Below are 25,732 nucleotides of genomic sequence, written 5' to 3'. Positions count from 1 at the left end.
TGAAGATACAAAGAACCCTAACATTTGATTCTTGTCTTGAGAAACTTACAGTCCATCAGGAAGCCCTACTTTGAAAAAAAAATCCATGCTAAAAGGTAAGTCACGTGATCTGACTAACAAGTGCTGTAGACATTAGAGCCTAGAGTGAGCTATAGTAGTCAGGGCCAACTTCCCGGAAGAATATTTGAGCTGGTGTTTAAAGGACAAAGGCACATTTGGATGGGAGAGGGATCATGTTTTAATTATGGTAGCATAACAACACATAACAAATGTCAGTGGCTTGACACAAAAAAATGTATTTCTTGCTCTTGTAAATGGGCAGTGGGATCAGTAGTGGGGTGGCGGTGGCACTCTGTTCCCAGCGGTCATTCAGGAACCCAGACTCCTTCCATATTGTGGCTTCACCATTCCTTAGGGCCTCAGAATCCACTGCTGGATGCTCTGCATGTTATCAGCAGAGGGAAGAGAGAGAGCACAGGGTGTCACGGGGCCTGGAAGTGGAGTGCATTACTTACCTTCATTCTGTGGCCACCCCTGTGGGTGAGGTTGGAAAGAGTATCCCAGATATGGGACCAGAGGGAAGAGAAACTAGTCTTTATACACACACAGTATTCCAGCCAGGGTTAAGAACTCTATCCTAACGCTTCTCTTCTCAGAAATGAAACTCTTCACAATGCCCCGCTCCCTTTCAACCTCTTCCAAGAGATAGACAAGGTATCATTACTATCATCACAATCTGCATCATCAACATCATTACCCAGGTCCCTTGGTTTATTGCGTTGCCACATAATCAAGTTTTGCCTTCTCCTCCAATTACCTTAACCTCCCCAGGGCAATCAAATTAGTCATCAGGATGCCATTCACCCTGTGCATGGGGCAGAGGTCCCCAGAGGTTTGTGACCAGAGGCTCAGGTTTACGTACCAGGACCCAAGACTGAGATTTATCCCCCGGATTTCCTGCAGCTCTCCAGAAGGGAGAAAGTGACTCTTCTATTTTGTGCCCCTGCTTTGCCCCTTCTGCTGCTTGGACAAACCTCTGGGTGGATTCCTCACAGGGGTTGTGATAATAAAGCACGATCAGGGATGAGTCATTTTCTTCTGGACTGAGCCGGCAGGTGCCCCCCCTGGTTCATGGGGACTTTGGATCCAAGTTCTGCCCAGTCCAGCAATGTCTATCTCATGGTCTCTGATCCAGGGAGGATGAAATACTTGGGCTTGCCAAAAAATAATCATTTCCTTGGCATGTCCTCCGGGGGCACCAGTCCGATAGCCCCTTCTCTGCAGCCTCCATATCTTATTCTGAGCATATCTTTCTGCCATTCCAGGAGGCCAAGTGCGGGGTCACCCCTTCCAAGAGGACATCCCCTTCTGGCCCTTGATGTTCTCCTCTTTCAGTCTCAACTGCACCTGGACCTATGAGCTATACTTTGGTTCTCAGCTGGGAATGGTTTTGTCCCCCAGGAGTCGTCTGGCAATATTTGGACACATTTTGATAGCACATGGCGGGGGGTCCAGGGTTCCTGCTAAACATCTCACAGTGCATAGGACAGCTGTTCCCAACCTGCCAACAAAGAATGTCAATAGTGCCAAGATTGAGAAACCCTGAACTGCACAGATAAAGTGAGTCATGTGGTATACACTTCTGTACTGTGCATAATTGTGTTTCCAGGGAGGCATTTAAGCCCCACACATTCCCAGATATTCCTTGCCCTTGAACCTCAGAGACCACAGAAATGAAAGTCTCTTCTGATCCTGGGCCAGGGCAAGCAAGTTGAAGAAGCACCCCTCCTGAAAATTTCTAAAAGGAATATGTCTCCTCCATCCCTGGGGGTTGGGGGAGGAGGGAGTCCAGGTTTGTTTGAGGGTTGATGTACAATGAGCACTGGTCTTGGAGTCAGGTAGATCTCGATTCAAATCTTGCCCGTGACACCTCTAGCTGTGTGATGTACACAAATTTCTTAACCTCTTTGGTTTTAACTTCCTGACTATGAAATGAGGATAGGCACCCTAACTTGTAGGGTTGTGATGAGGCTATGTGATGGCACCTGCATAGAGCCCAGCACCTAGGAAGCACTCCATAAGTGCTAGTTCCCTGAGACTGAGAATTCTAAAACGTTCTAAAGAGCAACTCAGCCACAGAGACCTATGCGGCCAGCTGTGTTATTTTATAGAGTTAATGGGTAACTTGGCTGCTGTAGGCTAGAGGGGAAGATCAGGGCCACCAGGAAACAAGCAACTTCAGGTCGCTCCAGGATGTGCTGGTAGAGGTACAGTGAAATGCTCTTTATACTCTGTTTCGGTTGCTATGGCAATATTACAAAGGGCTTGATCATTGGACAGAAACACAATGACGCATAAGTTGTCCTACGGAGGCATTTGGGCTCAGCTCAAAAACGTATTTTTAGAAATTCATAAAATATCTGTGTCTTGGGGAGAATTGTGGCAGTCACATTAGGCTACCTAAGAGCCAAGTCTGGTCACAGGTGTGACAAACAGGAAGAGCCTGCCCCGACTGCCATCAGCCCCTCTTCCTGATTTCCTGGGCTTGGGGTACCTCAGCAGTGGAAACTGTGAGCCCCGCCAGCTCACACAGCAGCCAGGCCAGGTCCCTGCAGTGACATGCACACCATTTTGCTGGGTGTGCATGCCCCTTGTTTCAATAAGTTCCCTTCTTTAGCCTTCCTGTAGCGCCATCATGCAAACAGGGCTGTGAGCACAGATTCGTTCATTGCAGTGTTGTGGGTAATAGCAAAGCATTGGGTGCCTGCCGATGTCCATCCAGGGAGGATGATTATACAAATGATGGGACATTTATAGGAGGGACTTGAATGCTGTCCTTAAAGACAGGTGATTAAAGTTTGGTACAGCGTAAGAAAATGCTTATGATATCAATGTCAAATGTGAAAAACAAAGTGGGAAAGAAGTTTGTAGGTATCCAAAAGGTGTTTCTGTCAAATTCTGTTTAACACAGACTCTGGCTAGAGATATAAATTGCTTTCTTCGGCACAAATATTCTGTTCTGCTTTTTTCTTTCATGAGGGCAGAGGAAGAGGGCCATAGAGGACCCAGCCTGGTGCAGGGGGTCCCAGAGCAAGGAACTCACCATTTCTGGGAGCTGCAGCTCACCAATCCTGCGGGAGTGAAATGGTGTCTAACCCAGAGAGGCTACGTGCCATGTGAGCCCCCACCCCACCCCCAAATCAAGTGTTGGCCCAGAAACTGGCTAAGACTTTAAGGGGGCAAGAGGCTAGCTGGTGCCAAGGTAGGACTCACAGGGAGTGGGTGGGGGGCGGCTGAAAGTCTCAGAGCACACGCTTCCTCCAAATGGCCCCTTGGTTGGTCATCCCCCAGCTCGTTCCCTACCTCTGGCATGGGCTACCTGGTTGTAAGAAAGAAACTCCTTCAAGCTGTTTCAGCAGCAGGAGTGTTCAGCAGAGGAGAGCTGGGACTGCAAGGGGTCCCTGTGGGAAGCCCGGGAAGCCCTCGGGCAGTGGTGACCTCCGTCTGGAACCATCTCTGCAACCAGTCTACTTTACCCTTCTCTCTCCACCAACACTTGGTTCCTGTCTCCAAAAGAGGCCGAGGTCAGGGTTGCCACCTGCCAGGGCTCAGCTCTATCTGAAAGGTGAGAGGGGCTTCCCACACTTCGGCCTGCAGTTCCCAAGTGCCTCCCAAACCCTGGGCCTGGGAAGGAGCCTGCCTGGCTCTAGTGGGACCAACTGTGAGCACCATCCCAAGGTCTCTCTTCACCCAAGAGAAGGGCTACAGCTGAATAGTCCCTCCTGTGGACTCCCCTTCCACCTGCCTTCAAAGCCCCCACACTCACACTTTCAGGGATTGCCTCCCCCTACAGCATGGCCTCTCCCAGTGCACACCGCTTGAAAGGTCTGTATTAGCCTCACTGCAGAACCCCCCCTTCCCTTGAGCCCCAGCTCAAGCCAGCTGCCCCTGCTTCCGGGGACCCCACTGAAAACCTAGTTGTGCTAATGGCCTTTAGCTCCGTTATAGGCTTCCTAGCCTCTCCTGTGTGTGTGCCCCAATTAGGACATGGGATGTTTGGGAGCAGAGGTCCTGCATGGGTGTCTTTGGAGTCCCTGTGATGCTCAGGAATATGCTGAACTCCCTTGATTGATCAGCTGATTGTCACCATGGGGTTGGCTGGTGGCCAGCAACAGGTGCATGGAGTATGGGCTCTGATGACCTGCGGGGAGTCTTCGCTGAAGAGGCCAGGGTTAAAGATCAGGCTGCTGTGAGGCTCTGCTGGCTGGGGCTGCCATGTGGGAGGGGATGGGGCCCAGGACAAAGTCCTGTAATAAATTACGTGGGGCCAGACTGCTGGGCCATTTCCTCTTGGGTCCCTTCTGCGTCTTCCTCCTCTCCCTTACTTTCTGACACGCCCAGAGCCCTGGCACTGCCTCGTTTCCCTGCTCTTTCGGAGTGCCCAGGGTGGAGGGGAAGGGAGTCAGCGAGACCCCTGTCCTGAGAAGGTAGGGGAATACGGGGGCTTCTCTGCCAGCCGGCTGCACTGGTGGGGGGGCTGGGAGGGCTATGTTCTGCCAGCTGGGAAGATGGGAGGAGGGAGTCACCCCTCGGGAGGAGGGTTGCGGGGGGGGTGGGGGACTGGGGGGGGCTGTGTTCTGCCAGCTGGGAGGATGGGAGGAGGGAGTCACCACTCGGGAGGAGGGTCGCGGGGGCAGGTAGGAGGTGGGCTGGGAGGCACGACTTGGCGAAGCCCGGCAGGGTGCACTTGGAAACAAGGTGGGAAAGGCCTGAGAAGTAGAGAGCCAGAGATTCCTTTCAGGAGCCTAGAAACCAGGAACACCAGCCCAGAGATTTGTTCCATCAGGATGCAGGGCCGGCCTGGGGGCCGAGGAGGAGGAGGAGGAGCAGGAGAAGGAGGAGGAGGAGGGAAGCCGACTGGCCCTCTTCTGTAAGAAGGTGGACTCACTGGCAGGGGGGATGGCGGGGGCGGGAGGCAGCCAGCCGGCTACCCTAGCCGGCAGCCTTCTCATAGCAGGAGGACTCACCGAGGAGGAACCATAGGGCGTAAGGGACTGCCTGGGCACCGATCATCTGGCACCTGACAGACGTCAGCTGTGCCACATGTGCCATCGCACTGCGCCTTCACAGCACACTGGTGTTATTGCCTCCATTTTATGGACAAGGAGACTGAGGACCATGGAATGGGGCGCAGAGTCGAGACTGGACTCCAGGGCCCAGGCTCCTGTGACTCACCTGTGTATCATCTTGGACAATTGCAGGCAGTTGTGTCAATCACCTCTGAAAGGCTTGGGCCCCTGGGGAGAGGCAGGACCCTGCCAGCCTGGCCCCAAAGCCTCCTGGGTGGGAGTGTTGGGTTGTTGGGGCCCCAGGGGGCTGGGGGAGGGTTTTTTCTCACTTGAGCTGCCAGCGTGCTGGGCATCCATCCCTATTTCACAGGTGAGAAAATCTGAGATGCAGAGTAGGAGGGTCTGGCAGCCAGAGGAGTGGGGCCCCATCCTAAATCTTCTAAGTTGGGTATGTTTGTTCCCCATAGCCAGGCCTCCCCCTGAGTCCACACTCTGTAACTCTGGACTTGAATTTTGTTCTAACCCATAAAACCCCAAAACTCCATTGCAGATTTTAGTTCAAAGAAAACCAAAACTCTGCACGGGGCTGGCTCTCTGGGCCTGCAGCACGTGGCCCCAGGAAATTGTTTTGAACGACTCAGCTCAATAGCACTTCCTGCAGGAAGCCTTCCCCACCGCCCAGGACCTGCCGGGCACCCTGCTGACTGGCCCTCAGGTGCCTCTTCCCAGAGGACCCGTGTCCATGTCTGGCTTGGGTCCTGGGGTATTCTCACTCAGGCATGGGGCGAGGCACAGCTCTGTGGGGAAGTGACGGCACTGTGTGGCACGATGAACACTCCCAGTTACCCAGTTGCATCTATGTCACAGCATGCTTTTCACATCTTGCACCACATCTCTTGCTTCCATGGTGTCACTCAGTCCACATGACATGCTGCAGTGAGGAAGAGCAGGAATTGCAAGTTTTTTGCAAAAGAGGGCGTTGAGATGAAGGAGGGTAACATTCTTTGCCTTGGACCACTGAATATGAGTACCCGGAGGTGCACAGCCTGGATCTCCTGGGGGATCTGTCCCCTGCCCCCACCCAGGGCGTGGCAGAGGACAGGCACTGGGGAAGATACATTGAAGGAATGCAGTAGCTAGTAGCAAGCAAAGCTAGGAACGAAGTCTAGTTTTCTATCCAATGCCACTTGGGACTCCCTTGCCTACCTCCTCAATCAAACAGCGTGCACTGTGTTCCTTCACTGCTGGGCTGGTGAGGTGAGACTGTGTGAAGGAAAAGTGACCCCACCAGGCATAGACCACACAGGCATCAAGAAGTCAGAGGAGGAGATGGCTGGGGCTGAGTCCAGGGTGGGAAGGAGAAAGAGTGACAGAGAAGGAGGCGAAGGGACACAGATGGGCTGTGTAGGAGAGGATGGCTTGATGTCAATGCTGGAGAACTGGGATGTTCCAGGCCAAAGAAGTGGCATCACAAAGATCTGGTCTGGGCACAGCCAGTTCCTGCCAGGAGCTGAGTGTGGGAGGAGGGAAGCCGTAAATGCTCCTTCCATGATGACAGAACTGCGCTGTCCAACACAGTAGCCACAAGCCACATGTGGCTACTGAGCACCTGTAGTGTGGTTGGCATGACTGAGGAATTGAATTTCTAATTTCAACTACAATGAATTTAAATGTACACAGTCACATGTGGCTAGTGGCTACCATATTGGACAGTGCAGTCCTAGAGAGTGCAGCGTATCAGACCAAGGGGAGAGGTGAAGTAAAATAAACAAGGACTTCACAGCCAGACGAGCAGGGGTTCAAATCCTGACTCAGCCACCTACTAAGTGTGGGACCTGAAGCCCCAGTGTCTTCATCTGTCAAATGGAACCAGGTCAGTTACCATGTAGCATTGTTGTGTAGGTCAAATTAATGAACTACTGTTGGAAAACTCTTAGCAGCATGCCTGAGTACACTCTGAGCCCCTACTCTGTTCTGTGGGGAGGGACAGAGTGCAGAGGGCAGGCAAAGGAACCACAGCACAGTGGAACAGTGTATGTTAGTCTGTAAATCTCTCAGTGATCACCTGCCTTATTCAAAAAGTAAACAAAAGAGAGTCACTTGAGGCAGCTTACAGAGATACCTAGAATGCAACAAAAATCAAAAATAAAATAAAGGAGAAAACAAGAGGAAGGATAATTAAGGTAGGAAAGCACAATTCAACTCTCTTAGAGGAAGGCTAGTAAATGAAGTTCCAGTATATTTGCTAGACATAGCTACCACGTTCATTGTGAGAGTCCTGGTGGGCAATGCAAAAACGAAAATGTAAGCAGTGCCGAGTTTAAACATGCCCTTGTTAAGAACAAGCTAGTCTCTGAAAAGAAGCCCGGCTTTCCTGATGGGATGTCATGAAGTGGATACCAAGCAAGGGAATACCATTGGCAAAAATAGTAAATTCAGGAGGGCTTCTCAAGGGCCCTCTCTTCCGAGGTCTCTCTGGGCAGGCTGGCACTCTGCCACAGCAAAGCTCTGAGAAGGTCTTCTCTGGGCGAGTGAAAACCATGAGTTTCAACGCAGGCCAGGGTCTTCTGGAGCCAGAGAAGGTAGACATTAGCTAGAATGGCCGAGGACAGAGTCAGGGAGGCTGCAAGGAAACACTTAAGCCAGGTCTGAAGGAGTGGGCCAGAGATGAGGCCGTAGAGGCAGACACTTGACCTGTACCTGCAGAGAGCCCTAGAGGCTTGTGTGTCAGGTGTGCAGGGAGGAGCGATAAACCTAGTGTAAGGCCCCGGGAGGGTCTAGGAGCCAGGTTCTGAGAAAGCAAGTTCTCTCAGCTGGACGTGAGCACACACAGCAAAGTTTTTGGCCGTAGGGGTGGCCAGGCCCTGTGCCCACTAGGGCAGGATGGGACGGAGGCCTATAGCTTCACACCCTCAACTCTGGCCTTATCTGGGCAAAAGAGAAGGGATCCCTGGTGAGGACCCAGGAGCATCATGTCTCTGGGCCGGGGGTACCTCTTGGGGACATATACCTCCTGAACTGCCAGTCATATGGTATTCACAGGAATGCCACCCCACTGATATCACCCCACACGCCAGACAATCCTGCGTGGTGGGACTCCCTTTCAATGGAGGGTGTGTCCCTCTGGGCCCTGGGCTTTGGAGAGGGGCTGAGCCATCCTGGCTGCATCAGGGCACACGGAGAGGCTCAGAGTCGGGGTTGACAGGCCCTGTCCCAGTGTGCACTGCCAAAGCAGCACTACTTTGAGCTCCCGCCTCGATGGTGCTGCTATCAGCCCCTCCCGGCCCTCCCCGTCACCGAGCTTGGTGACTGATGGAGAAGGGAGTAGGATTTCAGGCAGCCAGACAATGCCATAGACAGCAACGCAAAGAATAAAAGCAAAATAAATAATAAAAATATATGTATATAGAAACGCCAAACATAACAGAAAGGAGCAAAATGTGAAGGAAAATTCTTCCCCCACCTTCCTCCCTCTATCCCCCACGCCAATCCTCAGTTCCAGAAGAAACCACTGGTAACAGTTCAATATAATTAACTCTAAAAAGGATGTATCTCCATATTTACATATATGCATCTTCCATATGTTTAAACAAAAATAGCATGATACTATAAAAGATAGCTCACTTTTATTTCATACTCAAATATCAACACACATACTAGATCAAACCATCTGAAACTACCAACATTTGATTATCTTGAGTGTCTGCAGTGGGATGGTCTAGTCAGAGTCCCTGTCACCTGCTGGACTGTGCTGCCTTCCACTGAGTGGTGGCCTCTTTCACCTACGCCAGCCCATTTTTGTTCCCGTTTGGAGTGACAGATTCCACATCAGACACCCTTGGCTCTGGAGGAGTTGGCTGGTTGCACAGGGTAACTTCCAAGCCTCTCAATCCCTCACCCAGATCCAGACACCCTTTCTGCATCCCTTCATTGCCAGCCCTCCAGGGTAGCATCCCCACTCTGGACTAGCTTCCCATAGACCAGAGAGTCTGTGTGTGTTTTGCTTCTCAGACCACAGTCTCCTGTTCGGTGCCCCATATACCACATGGCACACAGCCCCTCCTAGTCCCAGGAACATTTTGACTCTCTCCCCAACTCCACCTCCCCTCTCACCTTTCAGCATTTCTTTACCTCTTCTCCCATACTCCACTTCAGTGATACTCAGAAGCCCATGATAGTGGTGTGGCTTTAGACATCCTACAGCTCTGAGGAGGGCTTTGGTAACCAGCAGCTCACCCTTCTCCTCTCAGGTGATGGTCACCCCCATTCTGGTGCCTTAGGTTCAGTACACCCTGGGGCCAGTGCAGGACACTGACCCTGGTGGGCTCAGCAGCACACTGACCTACTTCAGGGCTGGCCAAGGGGCCTGAGCTAAGAAAGCATCTCACTAAAAAGAAGTAGGAACTTGCAAATACTCTGAGGGCTTTCCCTCAGGGGCAACACCATACTTACTTTCCTGGGATGGGGGGGGGGGCATGGCTGCTCCCATCTTCCTGGTGGCCATCCATCCATCTACCCACCCACCCACTCATTTATCCATCCATACATTCAGCAAGCATATTGTGAGCCCCTACTGGAATGAGTAGGGAATAGTTCTGTTCTTAAGATTCTTGCAAGTGTGGGAGAGACACACACAGTGACACATAAAAACAACAATAAGAGCTGAGGCAGAAAATTATAGCTGCAGCATATGAGGGTGTGTGTACCTGTGTGTGGGTACATACAGGCATGCACATGTGTTCCTTCTAAACTCCTATCAGATGAAGTACACAGACACCAAAGTGAGAGAGAATGCGGGGGGGGGGGGGGGGCTCCTGGAACTGCATGAAATTTGGTGTGGCCTGTGGGAGGAGAGGTGAGATACAAGGCTGAAATCTAGACAGGTCATGATCCCGAAGGACCTGAATGCCATAAGGATATGACACACATGCTCCTGGCTATGGAAAGGTATGATATGGTCAGTTTTTTTGTATCTTTTAAAGATCACTTGGTTGGTAGAATGGAGAATAATTTTTGGAGAGGCCAGGAAGCAAGTCTACCTGGGAGGCTTCCTGTCTCTCAAGTGAAGGATGACAGGGGACTAAGAGATGGGCAGGAGGCGACACAGACTGTAGTTTTTCCTTTCTTTCAGTGTCTTTTATCTGGCTTTGGTATTAGGGTAATGCTGGCTCAGAATTAGAAAGTGTTAGGAAGTGTTTTCTGTGCTTCTGTTTCCTGGGAGATGTTGTAGAGAATTGGTACCATTTCTTCCTTAGATGTTTAGTGGAATTCATTGGTGAAACCATCTAGGCCTGATGCTTCTTTTTTGACAGGTTGTTCATTATTGATTCAATTTCTTTCATAGATATAGGCCTATTCAGATTGTCTATTTCTTCTTGTGTGAGTTTTTGACAGTTCTGTCTTTCAGGGAATTGGTCTATTTTATCTAAATTTACCAAATTTGTAGATATCTAGTTGTTTATAATATTCCTTTTTTTATCCTTTTAATGTCAATGGGATCAGGTCAACTATCCTCCAGATGTCTCTCTTTCATTTCTGATATTATAAATTTGTGTCTTCTCTCTTTTTTTCTTGGTTAGCTTGGCTAGAGGTTTATCAGTTTTATTGGTGTTTTCAAAGAACAAGATTTTGGTTTCATTGATTTTCCCTATTGATTTCCTATTCTCAAATTTGGGATTTCTGCTCTAATTTTTATTGTTTCTTTTTTTTTCTTCTTGCTTTAGGATTATATTGCTCTTTTTTATCTAGTTTCCTAGGGTGGAAACTCAGATTATTAGTTTTAGATCTTTCTTCTTTTTAATTTTTTTTAAAGGTTTTGTTTTTAAGTAATCTCTACCCCCAATATGGGGCTTGAACTCACAACCCCGAGATCAAGAATCACATGCTCCGCTGACTGAGCCAGTCAGGCACCCCTTAGAACTTTCTTATTTTTTAAAAAAAATTTTTGGGGCGCCTGGGTGGTGCAGTCGGTTAAGCATCCAACTTCAGCCAGGTCACGATCTCGCGGTCCTTGAGTTCGAGCCCCGCGTCGGGCTCTGGGCTGATGGCTCGGAGCCTGGAGCCTGTTTCCGATTCTGTGTCTCCCTCTCTCTCTGCCCCTCCCCCGTTCATGCTCTGTCTCTCTCTGTCCCAAAAATAAATTAAAAAAAAAAGTTGAAAAAAAATATAGTCTTTCAATGTTATATATTTCCCTCTAAGCATAGCTTTCACTACATCCCACAAATTTTGATAAGTTGTATTTTCATTTTCATTTAGTTGAAAACATTTAAAATATTTCTTAAGACTTCTTTGATTCATGTGTTAATTATAAGTGTGTTTCTTTTTTCTTTTTTTTTATTATTTTTTTTTCAACATTTATTTATTTTTGGGACAGAGAGAGACAGAGCATGAACGGGGGAGGGGCAGAGAGAGAGGGAGACACAGAATCGGAAACAGGCTCCAGGCTCCGAGCCATCAGCCCAGAGCCTGACGCGGGGCTCGAACTCCCGGACCGCGAGATCGTGACCTGGCTGAAGTCGGACGCTTAACCGACTGCGCCACCCAGGCGCCCCTATAAGTGTGTTTCTTAATCTCCAAGTATTTTGGGATTTTTCTATTTTGATTTAATTTAATTCCATCATGGTCTGAGAGCAGACATTGTATGATTTCTATTCTTTTAAATTTGTTCAGGTATGTTAATGGCTCAGAATATGGTCTATCTTGGTGAATGTTCCACATGAACTTGAAAAACATGTATATTCTGCTGTTGTTGGCTGAAGTATTCTACCAATGTCAGTTACATTCAATTGATTGATGATGCTATTGAATTTGATGATGTCCTTACTGATTTTCTGCCTGCCAGATGTGTCAGTTGTTGATAGAGGAGTATTAAAGACTCCAACTATAATAGTGGACTCATCTTTTTCTCCTTGTAGTTCTACCTATTTTTGCCTCATGTATTTTGATGCCCTGCTTTTAGGTACATACATGTTAAGTAATGTCATGTCTTCTTTGAGAATTGGCCCTCCTGGGCCAATTTATTGTTGTTTCTTTGTTTGTTTGTTTATTCTTCTATTTTTGAGAGAGAGAGAGAAAGTGCACAAATGAGCTAGGGGCTGAGAAAGAGGAAGAGAGAGAAGTGGCTCTTCCAAAGTGGGGCTCACGCTCACCCAAAATGGGGATTGTGTTCATGAACTGTGAGATCATGACCTGAGCCAAAGTCAAATACTTAACTGACTGAGCTACCCAGGCACCTCTGTTGTTTATAATTATGTAATGCCCTATTTATTCCTCATAATTCTCCTTGCCCTGGAGTCTGCTCTGTCTGAAATAACCAAAGCTACTCCAGCTTTCTTTTGATTAGTGTTAGCATGGTATATCTTTCTTTATCTCTTTATTTTTAATCTGTCTTTATTTTTAAAGTGGGTTTCTTGTAGACAACATATAGCTGGGAACCTCAAGTTTTAATAGATGAAATCTTCAAATGAAAGCGATCATTTAAAGATGGGGATAATAGGATGACTCAAACGTTTAAAAAAATTTTTTTATGTTTATTTATTTTAGAGAGAGAGAGACAGAGCACGAGCTGGGTCAGGGCAGAGAGGGAAGGAGACACAATCTAAAACAGGCTCCAGGCTCTGAGCTGTCAGCATAGAGCCCAACGTGGGGCTCAAACCCACAAACCATGAGATCATGACCTGAGCCAAAGTCGAACACTCAACTGACTGAGCCACCCAGGCACCCCATGATTCAAACGTTTTATTCACAATTGCTAATAGCATTCACTGGGATAAAGAATGCATGGAAAAGAGCAGATGTGGAAACAGAGGAGATGAGTTGCTGTGGTCATGCTGAGTTTAATGTGTCCATAACCTATCTGCTGGACATATCCAGAAAATGGGGCTTTGGTAGACCTGGAGTTCAGGAGAAAGGTGGGGATTGGAGACATTGATTTTGGATTTGGAAGTGCTTTAATCCTGGCAGTGACCCTGGAAGAGGGTGGGAATGCACAAGGGGGATGTGCAAGCTGAAAGAGAATAGAATGGGGGTCACCAGATCAGGGAGAATTCTTTGGTTTCAATGACTTAGCTCAAATAATCAAAGTACAAAAAGTCAGAGACAGAATTTCTGTCCTTTGTCTCCTTCCAACTCCCAACTTTACTCTCCCAAGCCAGTTGTTTTCGGGACATTAAGACAGTAACCTCTGGCAATTTTGGAATCACACTTCAAATCTTCTTGGCTGGAAAGAAAACCAACCCCCAGTTCCAATTAGAACATCTCAGGGAAAGCCTGTGGTTGGCCCTTGCTTGAGTCATAGTCTGGTTCTGGGTACCATGATTTATGTCATTGACAGTCCTTATCCGGAACACAGTTTGGACAAAGGAAGGAGAATTTCCCTGAAAAGAACAGAGGAAGGCACTTTAAGCAGACCAAAATAATCAGCATCTCCCTCAGACAGGAAGAGGTCAAAGTGAAGGGAAAGGCCCTAGGAGGAGATTGGGGGCCATATTCTTATGGCATTCAGGTCCTGACCTGCCTGGATTTCAGCCTTGTATCTCACCTCTCCTCCCACAGGGTACAGCAAATTTCATGCAGTTCCAGAGGTTGATTTACCCTTTGGTGTCTGTGTACTTCATCTGATATGAGTTTGGAAGGAACACATGTGCATGCCTATACCCCTGGAAGGCAGCCAGGAGCTGGGGGCAGGTTTGAAAGGAGGTAGACCAGGGTTGGATTCCCAGCTGTGCTGCTAACTTACTGGGTCACCTGCCCTTTGTGGGATCCCATTTAACAAATGGGGGAACACCTGTGTTTTGGGGTGCTATGAGATTTATATAAAGTATGTCATGTGTCTTTAGCTATGCTGCCTTGCTTACCTCAGCACTCCCTATAGTGTGTGGTGGTGAATGGCTTTCACAGGTGTCCCATGCAGATAAAATTTGTGCTTCTGGATGACGGGGACTGTGTCTTAAGTACGTTCGGAACCACCCAGACTCCCCATGTCGAACCCAGTACTGAGTGCAAAACAGATGTTCAATAAAGATGAGATAGGATAGAAGAAACTGAGACAGCATCTTCTCACACTTGGGTGGGATGGTGACTTATTCGTCCATTTATTCGAGAATCATTTCTTGAGCCGGGCCCCATGCAGGGCATTCGAGGATGTGCTGAGATGCACACGTGGCCCCTGCCCTCCAGGGGCTCCAAGGCAGGGCCATGAGGACTGATGATCTGCTTTTTCTCTGCTCACAGGTCGGGGGAGTTGCCACCCAAGATGTCCGCCTTCAGGCTGGTAAGAATTGCATCTATTGCATCCAGGGATTATCTGGGAATTACAATCAGCGAGAGGCAAGGAGAGCCCCTAAGGAAAACGTCAGAGACAAGGGAGTAGGAAGAACAAGACAGATTATATTACCTAAAGAAAACGAGTCTGGCCAACCTCTGGGCCTGAGCAGGTGGCCACACTTGGTGCAGTAATCCCTTACTTCTATTTAAGGCTTAAATGCCTTGACAAGGGGATTTCTCTTTTGTTGTCTCATTGCAACAGTTGCAAGGAGCTCACTCAGAGTGGATGGGAATCAAATACTGGGTCCAATCTCAACTTTGGGCTCTTCGCCATCTTCCCTCAGCTTAATAAACATTTAAATGCCTGCTGTGTCCCAGTGGCCAAGAGATGGCTCCATGTGGAAAGGAAGCAAATGCTGAGACACTGCCCTGCCCTGGAGTGGGGGGTGGGGGGCACAGGCCTCCAGGCAGCTGGGGTGGTGCAAGCATGATGAGAGAAGGTTGGAAGATGGAGGAGCCCAGAGGAGAGTCCCAAACGAGCTTGGGCATTCTTCCCTGCCCTCCACTCCACCCCACCCCTGAATTCCAACCCAAACCCAGGAAGGCTGGATAGAGAGAAGTCCTTTTTGATAAGAAAATGCCCCAGATATTCTTTTTCTGCATGCAAAGCCACACAGTGGCCATTGTCTCCTCCTGGCTGCTGGATCCACACTGCTGAGAGGGGACAGCATCACCCCGCAACCAAGGGCTCCTGCAACCAAGCCCTCCAACTATCTGAGTCACAGAAGGGTGGCTAGGGTTGTCTTTTCCAGAATAGAGACAGGCTGTTCTAGGCTGGAAAGAGAACACACGTGGTTTCAAAATTCAGGCTGCAGGGGCTTTTGGTATCTAAATCACTTTAGAACTTGGCACCATTTTGGAGCATGAGGAGCATGAGTTGTAAGGCAAAGCCAGGTTTATTTCACAAAGGAATATACCCATGGGATGCATTAGTCCCAGGGGGCCCACTGGGAACATGACTAACTTCAAGCAGAGTTTAAAAAGCTACCTTTTGGGGGCATATTATGCTCAACTGCAATGGTACACCTGCTCTGTCTTCTAAGATTGCAAGTTCCTTGGGAAGACAGTGATGGCCTGATTCACCAATGGTCCCTTTAATGGGTTCTAGTGACTCCTGAATAAAGGGAAGAACCACACTGTGCTTATTCCTGACATACCATCCAGTGGTTCTACTCCATGCCCGGCACCACTCAGGCTCCTGACCCACATTATATTCCATCTTCACAACAGCCCTGGGAAGCTGCCCCATTCAATAGGTGAGGAAACTGATGTCAGTGAGGTTAAGTGACTTGCCCAAGGCCATCTCACTCATGGAAGGTAGAGAAGGAATGAGAACCCAGTCTGTCTGACTCCAAAGGGGCTAACCATCAGGCCGCTCTGCAAAACTGTGCCACAGCAAAATGCCATAACACATACCACAGACTGAGCAGCTTGAACAACAGAAATTTATTCTCTCACAGTTTTGGAGACTAGAAGTCCAATATCAAGGTGTCAGCAGGGTTTGTGTCTGGTGACACCTCTCTTTCTGGCTTGCAGATAGCCACCTTCTCACATGGCTTTCCTTCTTGTCACACAGAGAGAGAGTGTTCTCTGGTGTCTCTTCCTCTTATAAGGACACCAATCCCACCAGGTTAGGGCTCTACCTCTTTGACCTCATTTAACCTTAATTACTTTTTTTTTATTTTAATTTTTTAATGTTTATTTTATTTTTGAGATAGAGACAGAGCATGAGTGAGGGAGGGGCAGAGAGAGAGGGAGACACAGAATCCAAAGCAGGCTTCAGGCTCTGAGCTGTCAGAACAGAGCCTGATGTGGGGCTTGAACTCGTCAACTGCAAGATCATGACCTGAGCTGAAGTTGAACGCTCAACCGACTGAGCCACCTAGGAGACCCCCTTAATTACTTAAAAAAAAGATGTTTATTTATTTTTGAGAAAGAGAGAGAGAGAACACGTGCATGAGCAGGGGAAGGGCAGCTCTGCACTAACAGCAGAGGGCCCAACACGAGGCTCAAACTCACAAGCTGTGAGATCATGACCCAAGCTGAAGTCGGATGCTTAACTGACTGAGCCACCCAGGTGCCCCAACCTTGATTACCATTTTAAAGCCTGTATCTCCAAATACAGTTACACTGGGGGATAGAGCTTTGACATATGAATTTAGTCTACAACAGGCTTTAATGTTTACTTTAACCTATATTGTTGAGAAAACTCAAACATGTTGAATAACTACATTATGGAAAAAAGTATCTTTTTGAAAACAATTAGCAGTGGACCCTGCCCTCCCAGGCTAATAAAAATCTTTAAACACATTTTTTAATGTTTATTTATTTTTGAGAGGCAGGGGGATCCGAAGCAGGCTCTGTGCTGACAGCAGAGAGCCTGATGACGGCCTTGAACTCGTGAACCATGAGATCATGACCTGAGCCAAAGTCAGATGCTTAACCGACTGAGCCACCCAGGCACCCTGTAAACTCTTTTGATATAATTAAAATAGGACTCGAGTTGAGAGAAATTTGATTTTTGCACTTCAGAAGTATACCCCAGGCTGGGAGTGAGGTGGGGGTTTCTCCAGCAGCAGCTGAGGGGTCCTTCCTCAAAGAATATGGCTAACTCGCTGCTCTGCCAGTTGCTTGCTGTATGACCTTGGCCAGGCTTTCCATTCTCTAGACCTTAGTTTTACCACTAGTCAGATGAACATGGGGCTGTCTGAGACTTCTCAGGACATCAGGGGCAGTGCCCTTTCTGACCCAGTGGTCCTGCCCAGGAGTGGGGAGACACAGCTACAGCTTGTGAGGTGCAAAGACCACACGCGAACTAGCCACCTGTTACCCTAGTCAGCTGATACCCACTCCTCCAGTCTTCCTCCAACCTCTTTCAACCTCCTCCTCCTGATTTCTCTGGCCACCTCTTAGAGACAGACCGGCATGGTTCAAATCCCAACACTACCACTTACATCTTCGTGGTTAAATAGGAATAACGATACCATTGTCACAGGATTACATAGGGTCATTGGAAGTCACACATAATCCCAAACTTTGATAACAACATTAGGACCACTAGATGTTCTGAATGTGTACAGTGGGTGACAGTGGTCTAGACTAAGGAAACAGCACATGCAAAGGCCCAAAGGGATCCAGGTCATGGTGCATCTGGGAAAGTACTGGGAGCAGGTGGTAAGTGCCAGGGCTGAATCTGCTCTGTCCACTGTGGTGGTCATGAACCCCAGGTGCTACAAATATGTCTGCGTTGAATCGGGATGTGCTGTAAGTCTAAAGCACATGCTAGATCCAAGGACTCAGTACAAAGAATGTAAAATATCTCATTAAAAATTTTTACATTTCTTACCTGTTTAAATGATAATATTTTGAATATATTGGGTTAAATAACAACATTCTGGTGCAGCCACTCTGGAAAACAGTACAGAGTTTCCTTAAAAAGTCAAAAATAGAACTACTCTATGACCCAGCAATTGCACTACTAGGTATTTACCCAAAGGATACAAAAATATAGATTTGAAGGGATACATGCACCCTGGTGTTTATAGCAGCATTATCAAAAATAGCCAAACTATGGAAACAGCCCAAATGTCTACCCACCGAAGGATAAATAAAAAGTGGTGTATATATACAATGGAATATTAATCAGCCATCAAAAAGAATGAAATCTTTCCATTTGCAATGATGTGGATGGAGCTAGAGTGCATCATACTAAGCGAAGTAAGTCAGAGAAAAACAAATACCGTATGATTTCACTCACGTGGAATTTAAAACAGATGAACATAGGGGAAGGGAAAAAAAGAGAGAGAGAGAGGAAAGCAAACCTTAAGAGACTCAACCATAGAGAACAAATTGAGGGTTGATGGAGGGAAGTGGGTGGCAGGATGGGCCAGATAGGTGCTGGGCACTTGTGATGAGCGCCAGGTGTTGTATGTAAGTGATGAATCACTACATTCTATACCTGGAACCAATTTTACCATATATGTTAACTAACTTGAATTCAAATAAAAACTGAAAATAAAAAAATAACAGCATTCATAACATTAATTTCACCTGTTTTTCTTTACATTTTAAAGGTGGCCGCTAGAAAATTTTCTTTTTTTTTTTTTTTTTAGAACATTTTCAATTACACATGCGGTTTGAGCTGTATTTCTATTGGACAGTGCTGGCCTTGACCACACACTAAGGATTTACAAATTGTGCTTGTATACAGCCTCCCTTTCTGGCAGCTGAGGGGATAGGATGAGTGCACTGGGCTGTATCACTTGCCCCACCCCTGAGCTGGACGGGATGGTGCTCACCAAGAACCCCATGAATTGGGGAGGGGTGAGTCCTCAAACAAAAGTTGAAGTCTTTTAAAGAAGGTGATTAGGCCTTGCATTGCTCATGTATTGTTCAACCATTAGATTGTCCCTGATTTTGGCTTTGGGGATCCCATCACAAGGATGCACACACAAGGTAGCTGACTTAAGGATGAACATGTAAATAGATCTTTCTCTTTGCGGTCATCACCAGCTTCTTCACCCCCCACCCTATGGGCAAGTGAGGAAACCGAGATCCTGGTGCTGGCACACATTCTGAGCCACCCCAAGGCCCTGGGCAGAGCACGGTTTTCAGTCACATTAATGAAACCCCATCTTCCTTCCAAATGAGGACTATGAATGTTTACATATCTGTGTGCAGAGGGGCTGGGAACTATTCAATGCAGAAGACTGGTTGGAATTATTTTGAAATTTAAAGCACCTCTCTTAGATCGGCCCAGTCTCCAGTGCACAAAGTCATAAATGTTTGTTGACAAATCAATCATACCTTATCTTCAACCATACTTCATCAGATAGGGAGGGGATACAATGCCCAGGCACTGTGAGACATTCCTGAGAAAAACAAGGTCTTTGGCACCAGCAGTAACCATGCCATCTGTCCCTGCAGAGGGGACAGGCTTCTGTGGGTCTACTGATGGGCCTGCACTGGAGCTTAGACCGGGCCTGCTGCTGGAGCTCCCTTGATGACTCATCTGAGTCTTCATCTATCTGACTATATGCAGGCATAGACCATCTCTAGGTCCACCTCTTCTACTTTGGGAAGAGAAAGACGTGGCAGGTGGGCACAAGGTATCAGGGCACAGTGCCGTTTCAGTGAGGAGGCCAAAAGAGGCCACCTTTCTTGGGAGACATTAGTATGAAGGACCAGGTCTCCAGGGAGTGGGTTGTTCATGGCTTCTGGCCTTTGCAGTAGTTTCTGTCTCATGCTGGGGCACTCCCACATTCTCTCCAGCAAGAGCTCTTCCTGCACCCAGCTGTCCTGTGTTTCCTATCACGCAGAGCAAGGAGGACTCCCAGGACTCCTCACATCTCCCTGCTTTCTTCAACTCCTCCTCCATTTCATGAGTCTCCATAGACACTCTTACTTTCTTCATGGCTGAGAGATGCTATTTCTTTTCTCCATTCTTTTCCTGATTCGGCAGCTCTTGCAGTCTTTTCCTGCTGATGGAGGTCATGAAGAAGCTCTATTTTCTGTGATGTGGCTTCTCATTTATTTCCTAGTAGAGCTTTGGCCAAATGGAGGGAACAAAAGTTATGTTCTTTGATTTCTTCTTCCAGCCCATGTGGGGCTCATGCCTCCGCAGTCTGGATTGGACATGGTGCCTCTCTTGTTCATCTCTGGTTAAGGTCAAGTTTGCTGTGAGATGCCCATCGTCTGCCTTTGACTTTCAATCTTGGTTTGATGATCTGCCAGCGGCTTCAGCTGCATGCTACAATTTCATCCTCTTTGTAAGAAAGCTTCTCCGGGATCTCTGAGGTGTCTGGTATGATCTGACTCGTTCACTGGGCCCAGTATGTTGTCAAACTGGTTTTCTGTATCCTGCAGCAACTGTTCCTTGCAGTTCTTTTTTTTTTTTAATTTTTTTTAATGTTTATTTATTAGTTTTGAGACAGAGAGAGACAGAGCATGAACAGGGGAGGGTCAGAGAGAGAGGGAGACACAGAATCGGAAGCAGGCTCCAGGCTCTGAACTGTTAGCACAGAGCCTGACGTGGGGCTTGAACTCATGGACCGTGAGATCATGACCTGAGCCGAAGTCGGACGCTTAACCGACTGAGCCACTCAGGCGCCCCTGCAGTTCTTTTTTAATTTGGCTTCCATTTTTATAAAATTGTACAGACATACCGTTTAAAGAATCAGTTTCCCACTGCCTCTTCCCCAGAGGTGACCACTGTCAAGCCTGCTATTGATTCTTGGGTATTTCCCTCTGTGTCTGGGAAGAACAGGCTCACAGTGCTACTGGAGTTTTTGGGTTCAGGCATCATCGATGACTGACTTCCTGCCATGTAAGAAAGGCCCTAGCTCCATGAGCCTACCCCCTCCGGGCACTCACAAGTATGCTACTCATCTCTGTCCTCCCCAAATTGTTAAACCTAGCTTTGATCAGATCTGCATATTGAGTTTACTTATTTTATCTAAGTAAATGCTACCCTGAAGTGCGCCAGCGTACTCTAAGCACCGTGCTTTCCTTTGCTAGACTTTGTAATTGTCTTTTCCCCACCTGCTAAGGTTTCTGTGTATTTTTCATGCCTTTAACACCCCCACTTTCTCCCAGACACGTCAGTCTTCTCTCAAAATGTTCTGACTCATCAGGAGGTCAACCAGTTTCATCCTCAGAGGGAAATCTCTCCCAGAGTTGCTGACTTGTGATATCTAGACTATGTCTTGTATTTCTGAGGCACACATCTTGACATCATCTTGGAGCTCCTTCACAGCCAGTCTGAATATGCCTTTTGTCTCTCCTTTGTACTGACTCCCTACTCCTGGACCTGAGGTCTTTCTCTTGGATTACTCCCTCATTTTGATCTAGCACATCCTGCAATAGCTTTCTGAGAAGGGGTAACAACTTGAATATCTAAAATACATTTATTCACATGTGTCAGCTGGGCATGGGATTCCGTACTGGACAGAATTTTCCCTGAAAATTGTGAAGATGTTTATTCCATGTTGTCTTCTGGCTTCCAGCATTACTGTTCAGAAATCTGACACCATTCTCATTTTTTTTAGCATAATGCAACACAATTGTTAATTTAATTTTTAATATTAAATTAATTTTTATTTATTTATTTATTTTATTTTTTAAATTTACATCCAAATTAGTGCAACATATGACTTCAGGAGTAGATTCCTTAATGTCCCTTACCCATTTAGCTCATCCACCCTCCCACAACCTCTCCAGTAACCCTCTGTTCTCCATATTTAAGAGTCTCTTATGTTTTGTCCCCCTCCCTCTTTTTATATTATTTTTGCCTCCCTTCCCTTGTGTACATCTGTTCTGTGTCTTAAAGTCCTCATATGAGTGAAGTCATATGATATTTGTCTTTCTCTGACCAAATAATTCTGCTTAGCATAATATCTTCTAGTTCCATCCACATATTTGCAAATGGCAAGATTTCATTCTTTTTTGATTGCAGAGTAATACTCCATTGTACATATATACCACATCTTCTTTATCCATTCATCCATTAATGGACATTTGGGCTCTTTCCATACTTTGGCTATTGTGGATAATGCTGCTATAAACATTGGGGTGCACGTGTCCCTTTGAAACAGCATACCTGTATCCCTTGGATAAATACCTAGCAGTGCAATTGGTGGGTCGTAGGGTAGTTCTATTTTTAATTTTTTGAGGAACCTCCATACTGTTGTCCAGCATGGCTGCACCAGCTTGCATTCCCACCAGCAGTGCAAAAGAGATCCTCTTTCTCCCTATCCTTGCCAACATCTGTTGTTGCCTGACTTGTTAATGTTAGCCATTCTGATGGGTGTGAGGTGGTATCTCATTGTGGTTTTTATTTGTATTTCCCTGATGATAAGTAATGTTGAGCATTTTTTCATGTGTCAGTTGGCCATCTGCATGTCTTCTTGGAGAAGTGTCTATTCATGTCTTTTGCCCATTTCGTCACTGCATTATTTGGTTTTTGGGTGTTGAGTTGGATAAATTCTTTATAGATTTTGGATACTAACCTTTTATCTGATATGTCGTTTGCAAATATCTTCTCCCATTCTGTCAGTTGCCTTTTAGTTTTTCTGATTGTTTCCTTTGCTGTGCAGAAGCTTTTTACTTTGATGAGGTCCCAATAGTTCATTTTTGCTTTTGTTTCCCTTGCCTCTGAAGATGTGTTCAGTAAGAAGTTGCTGCAGCCAAGGTCAAAGAGGTTTGTGCCTTGCTTTCTCCTATAGGATTTTGTTGGTTTCTTGTCTTACATTTAGGTCTTTCATCCATTTTGAGTTTATTTTTGTGTATGGTGTAAGAAAGTTGTCCAGGTTCATTTTTCTGCATGTCGCTGTCCAGTTTTTCCAGCACCACTTGCTGAAGAGACTGCCGTTATTCCATTGGATATTCTTTCCTGCTTTGTCAAAGATTAGTTGGCCATATGTTTGTGGGTCCATTTCTGGGTTCTGTATTCTGTTCCATTGATCTGAGTGTTTGTTTTTGTGCCAACCATTCTCATTTTTGAGCCTTTGTACAAAATCTATTTTTTTCTCTCTGAAAGCTTTCATGATTTTCTCTTCGTCCCAAGTATTTTGAAACTTCATGATCATGAGTGTCGATGTGGATCTATTTTTATTCCTTGTACTATTGACTGAACTTTCTTCCCCAGTTTTTTTTTTTCTAGAAGGCTTATGGGAATAATATTGTATCTTCAAAAATGTTTGTTACCTTTATACAGGAAGGACGATTTGGCTGGTAAAAAGTTACTGGATTTCTTTTTTCTTTCTTTTTTCATTGTGGTAAAAAAAAAAATGCCTAACGCTAAATTTACCATTTTTAAGCACACAGTTCAGCATCAAGTATATTCACATTGTTGTGCAACAGATCTGAGAACTTTTTTTTTAATTTTTAAAAAATGTTTATTTATTTTTGAGAGGGAGAGAGAGACAGAGTGTAAGCAGGGGAGGGGCAGAGAGAAAGGGAGACACAGAATCAGAAGCAGGTTCCAGGCTCTGAGCTGTTAGCACAAAGCCAGACACGGGGCTCGAACACATGAACCGCAAGATGATGACCTGAGCTGAAGTCAGCTGCTTAACTGACTGAGCTACCCAGGCAGCCCCAGACCTAAGAACTTTTAATCTTGCAAACTTGGAATTCTGTGTTCACTAAACACTATTTTCCCTCATTCCTCCTCCAGCCCTTGGCAACCACCTTTCTATTTTCTGTTTCTGTGATTTTGATTATTTTAGATACTTCTTTTTTTTCTTAAGGCTTATTTACTTTTGAGAGAGAGAGAGAGAGAGAGAGAGAGAGAGAGAGAGAACAGGGGAGGGGCAAAGAGAAAGGGAGACACAGAATCCAGAGCAGGCTCCAGGCTTTGAGCTGTCAGCACAGAGCCCGATGTGGGGCTTGAACCCATGAACTGTGAGATCATGACCTGAGCCAAAGTCTGACGCTCAACCATCTAAGCCGTCCACATGCCCCAACTCTTTTAGATACTTCTTATAGTGGAATTATGGAGTATTTGTCTTTTTGTGACTAGCTTATCTCACTTGGCATGATGTCCTTGAGGTCCATCCATACTGTACCACATAACAGGATTTCCTTCCATTTTAAGGATATTCCTTTGTATGTATACATCACATTTTGTTTGTTTATTCATATGTTAATGGGCACTTGGATTGCTTTCACCTATGGCTATTGTGAATAATGCTGCAATGAACATAGGAGTGCACATATGTCTTTACTATCCTTCTTGAATTTCTTTGGATGTATACTCAGAAGTGGGATTGCTGGGTCATATGGTATATACATTTTTACTTTTTTGAGGAATCTCCCTATTATTTTCCCCAGTGGCTGTACCAGTTTACAATCCCACCAGCAGTGTATAACAGTTCCAGTGCCTCTAACACTTGATGTTTTCTGTTCTTTTGGTAGTGGCCATGCTAATAGGTAGGTTGCTCTTTTCTTGAGATCTTTTAGTTGTTCAGCTCTCTATAGGATTTGAATTTGTCCTGAACTTTCTCCTTAGAAGTGAACTCATCTTTATTTTCAAAGCTCAAAAACCTTTACTAGTATATGTCCTGGAGCTGATTTTTCTTTGTCATTATATCCTGGTACCTGATATGCTTTCAATCTATAGATGCAAGGTTTCTTTAATATCTGGAAAGTTGTCTTGAATTATATCTTTAAATAATCTTCCTGGGTTTTATTTCCAGTTATCTTCTTTGGGTGCCCACGTATTTTTGTCCATCTTCCCTATCTATCCTTTTCTTCCTAATCCTCATTTAAAAAATTTCTCTGTCATTCAGCTCACCCTCTCCTCCTATCTTCAGTGATCTTTACTATGTTTATAGCAGTGATTGTTTTTCTGTTGTTTCCAATTCTGCTTTCATTCCTGGTCCATGTTATCTCTTCCATTTCTTTTTTGAGCTTTGCCAACTCAATTCTCATCCCTTTCACTTGTCTCAGCATCTAATTTCTGAGCTCTTGCTTCTGATCTACTCTTCAGTACATTTTTGGAAACTATGGTGAAATACTTGGCCACAACTTCCACTGTTCTCTGACAGTTTTGTTGGTTTGTTTGTTTTTCCTGGTATTAGTCACTTGCTCCTTTCCTCCTGTTGGATTTCAGTATCTTTGTATGTAGACCTGTGCTGGTTTGGGGATTACTCTTCTTTGAATGGGGTGAGCTTTCTTGGGTCAGAAGGAAGTTCATACGGGTCAATGCCATGTCACAGGCTAGCAGAAACCTATGAGATTTTAGTCTTTGCTTCTCCTCACCCAACGGGCTTCGGTCCTATAGGGCTATTCACAGGGCAAAGACTCTTTTTCCACCTCACAGTGGGACTGTTTTCCTGCAAATATGGCTTGTCTGTTTCCTAGAACTAAGGTAGGCCAGAGAATCTTCCATTGCTACCTCCCACTGCCATCCTGGCAAGAGCAAGAGAGAGTGGGAAAGGAGAAAGGGAATAAGAAGGAGAGGGAAAGAGGAGGAGGGGATATGAAGAGAGCATTGGAAAAGACGGCCCCCAGGAGAGGTAAGTCTTGAGCAGGAAAGGGAACATGGAACAGGTGTTTGACCACTGTCTTCTCTCTTCTGTCCAGGGTGACCATGTGTGGCTGAACCCCCTCCCTGCCAACAAGACCAGCGTGGCTATTGGGTGCATCATCAAGGAAACAAAGCCTGGCAAGATCTTGGTTGAAGATGATGAGGGCAAGGTCAGTGTGGCCAGGCTCTTCAGGGAGGCTGGGCCCTCTCAGCCCCACCCCAACCCCACCCCTCTAGGACCCTGAGCCCCTTTCCTCTTCTGTCACTGCTCTCCAACACCAGGGGTTTCAGAGCCCAGATGGGGGGAAACCTA

General features: G+C 46.5%; 1 protein-coding gene across 1 annotated transcript in view; it reads left to right on the top strand.

Moving 5' to 3' along the window:
- The first annotated feature begins 4,330 nt into the window (after positions 1-4,330).
- Positions 4,331-25,732, top strand: part of MYO7B (myosin VIIB) — an 85,484-nt gene continuing 64,082 nt past the window's right edge. Inside the window, exons 1-3 of the mRNA XM_019837914.3 lie at positions 4,331-4,487; positions 14,301-14,340; positions 25,476-25,589. Of these exons, the coding sequence (XP_019693473.3) occupies positions 14,323-14,340; positions 25,476-25,589 (132 nt within the window). The 5' untranslated portion in view covers positions 4,331-4,487; positions 14,301-14,322. The remainder of the gene's footprint in view (positions 4,488-14,300; positions 14,341-25,475; positions 25,590-25,732) is intronic.

The sequence above is a fragment of the Felis catus genome, chromosome C1, assembly GCF_018350175.1.
Source record: "Felis catus isolate Fca126 chromosome C1, F.catus_Fca126_mat1.0, whole genome shotgun sequence".
In the NCBI taxonomy this organism is placed as follows: Eukaryota; Metazoa; Chordata; class Mammalia; order Carnivora; family Felidae; genus Felis; species Felis catus.
Note: the sequence above shows the minus strand (reverse complement) of the source record. Positions and strands in the feature narration are given on the sequence as shown.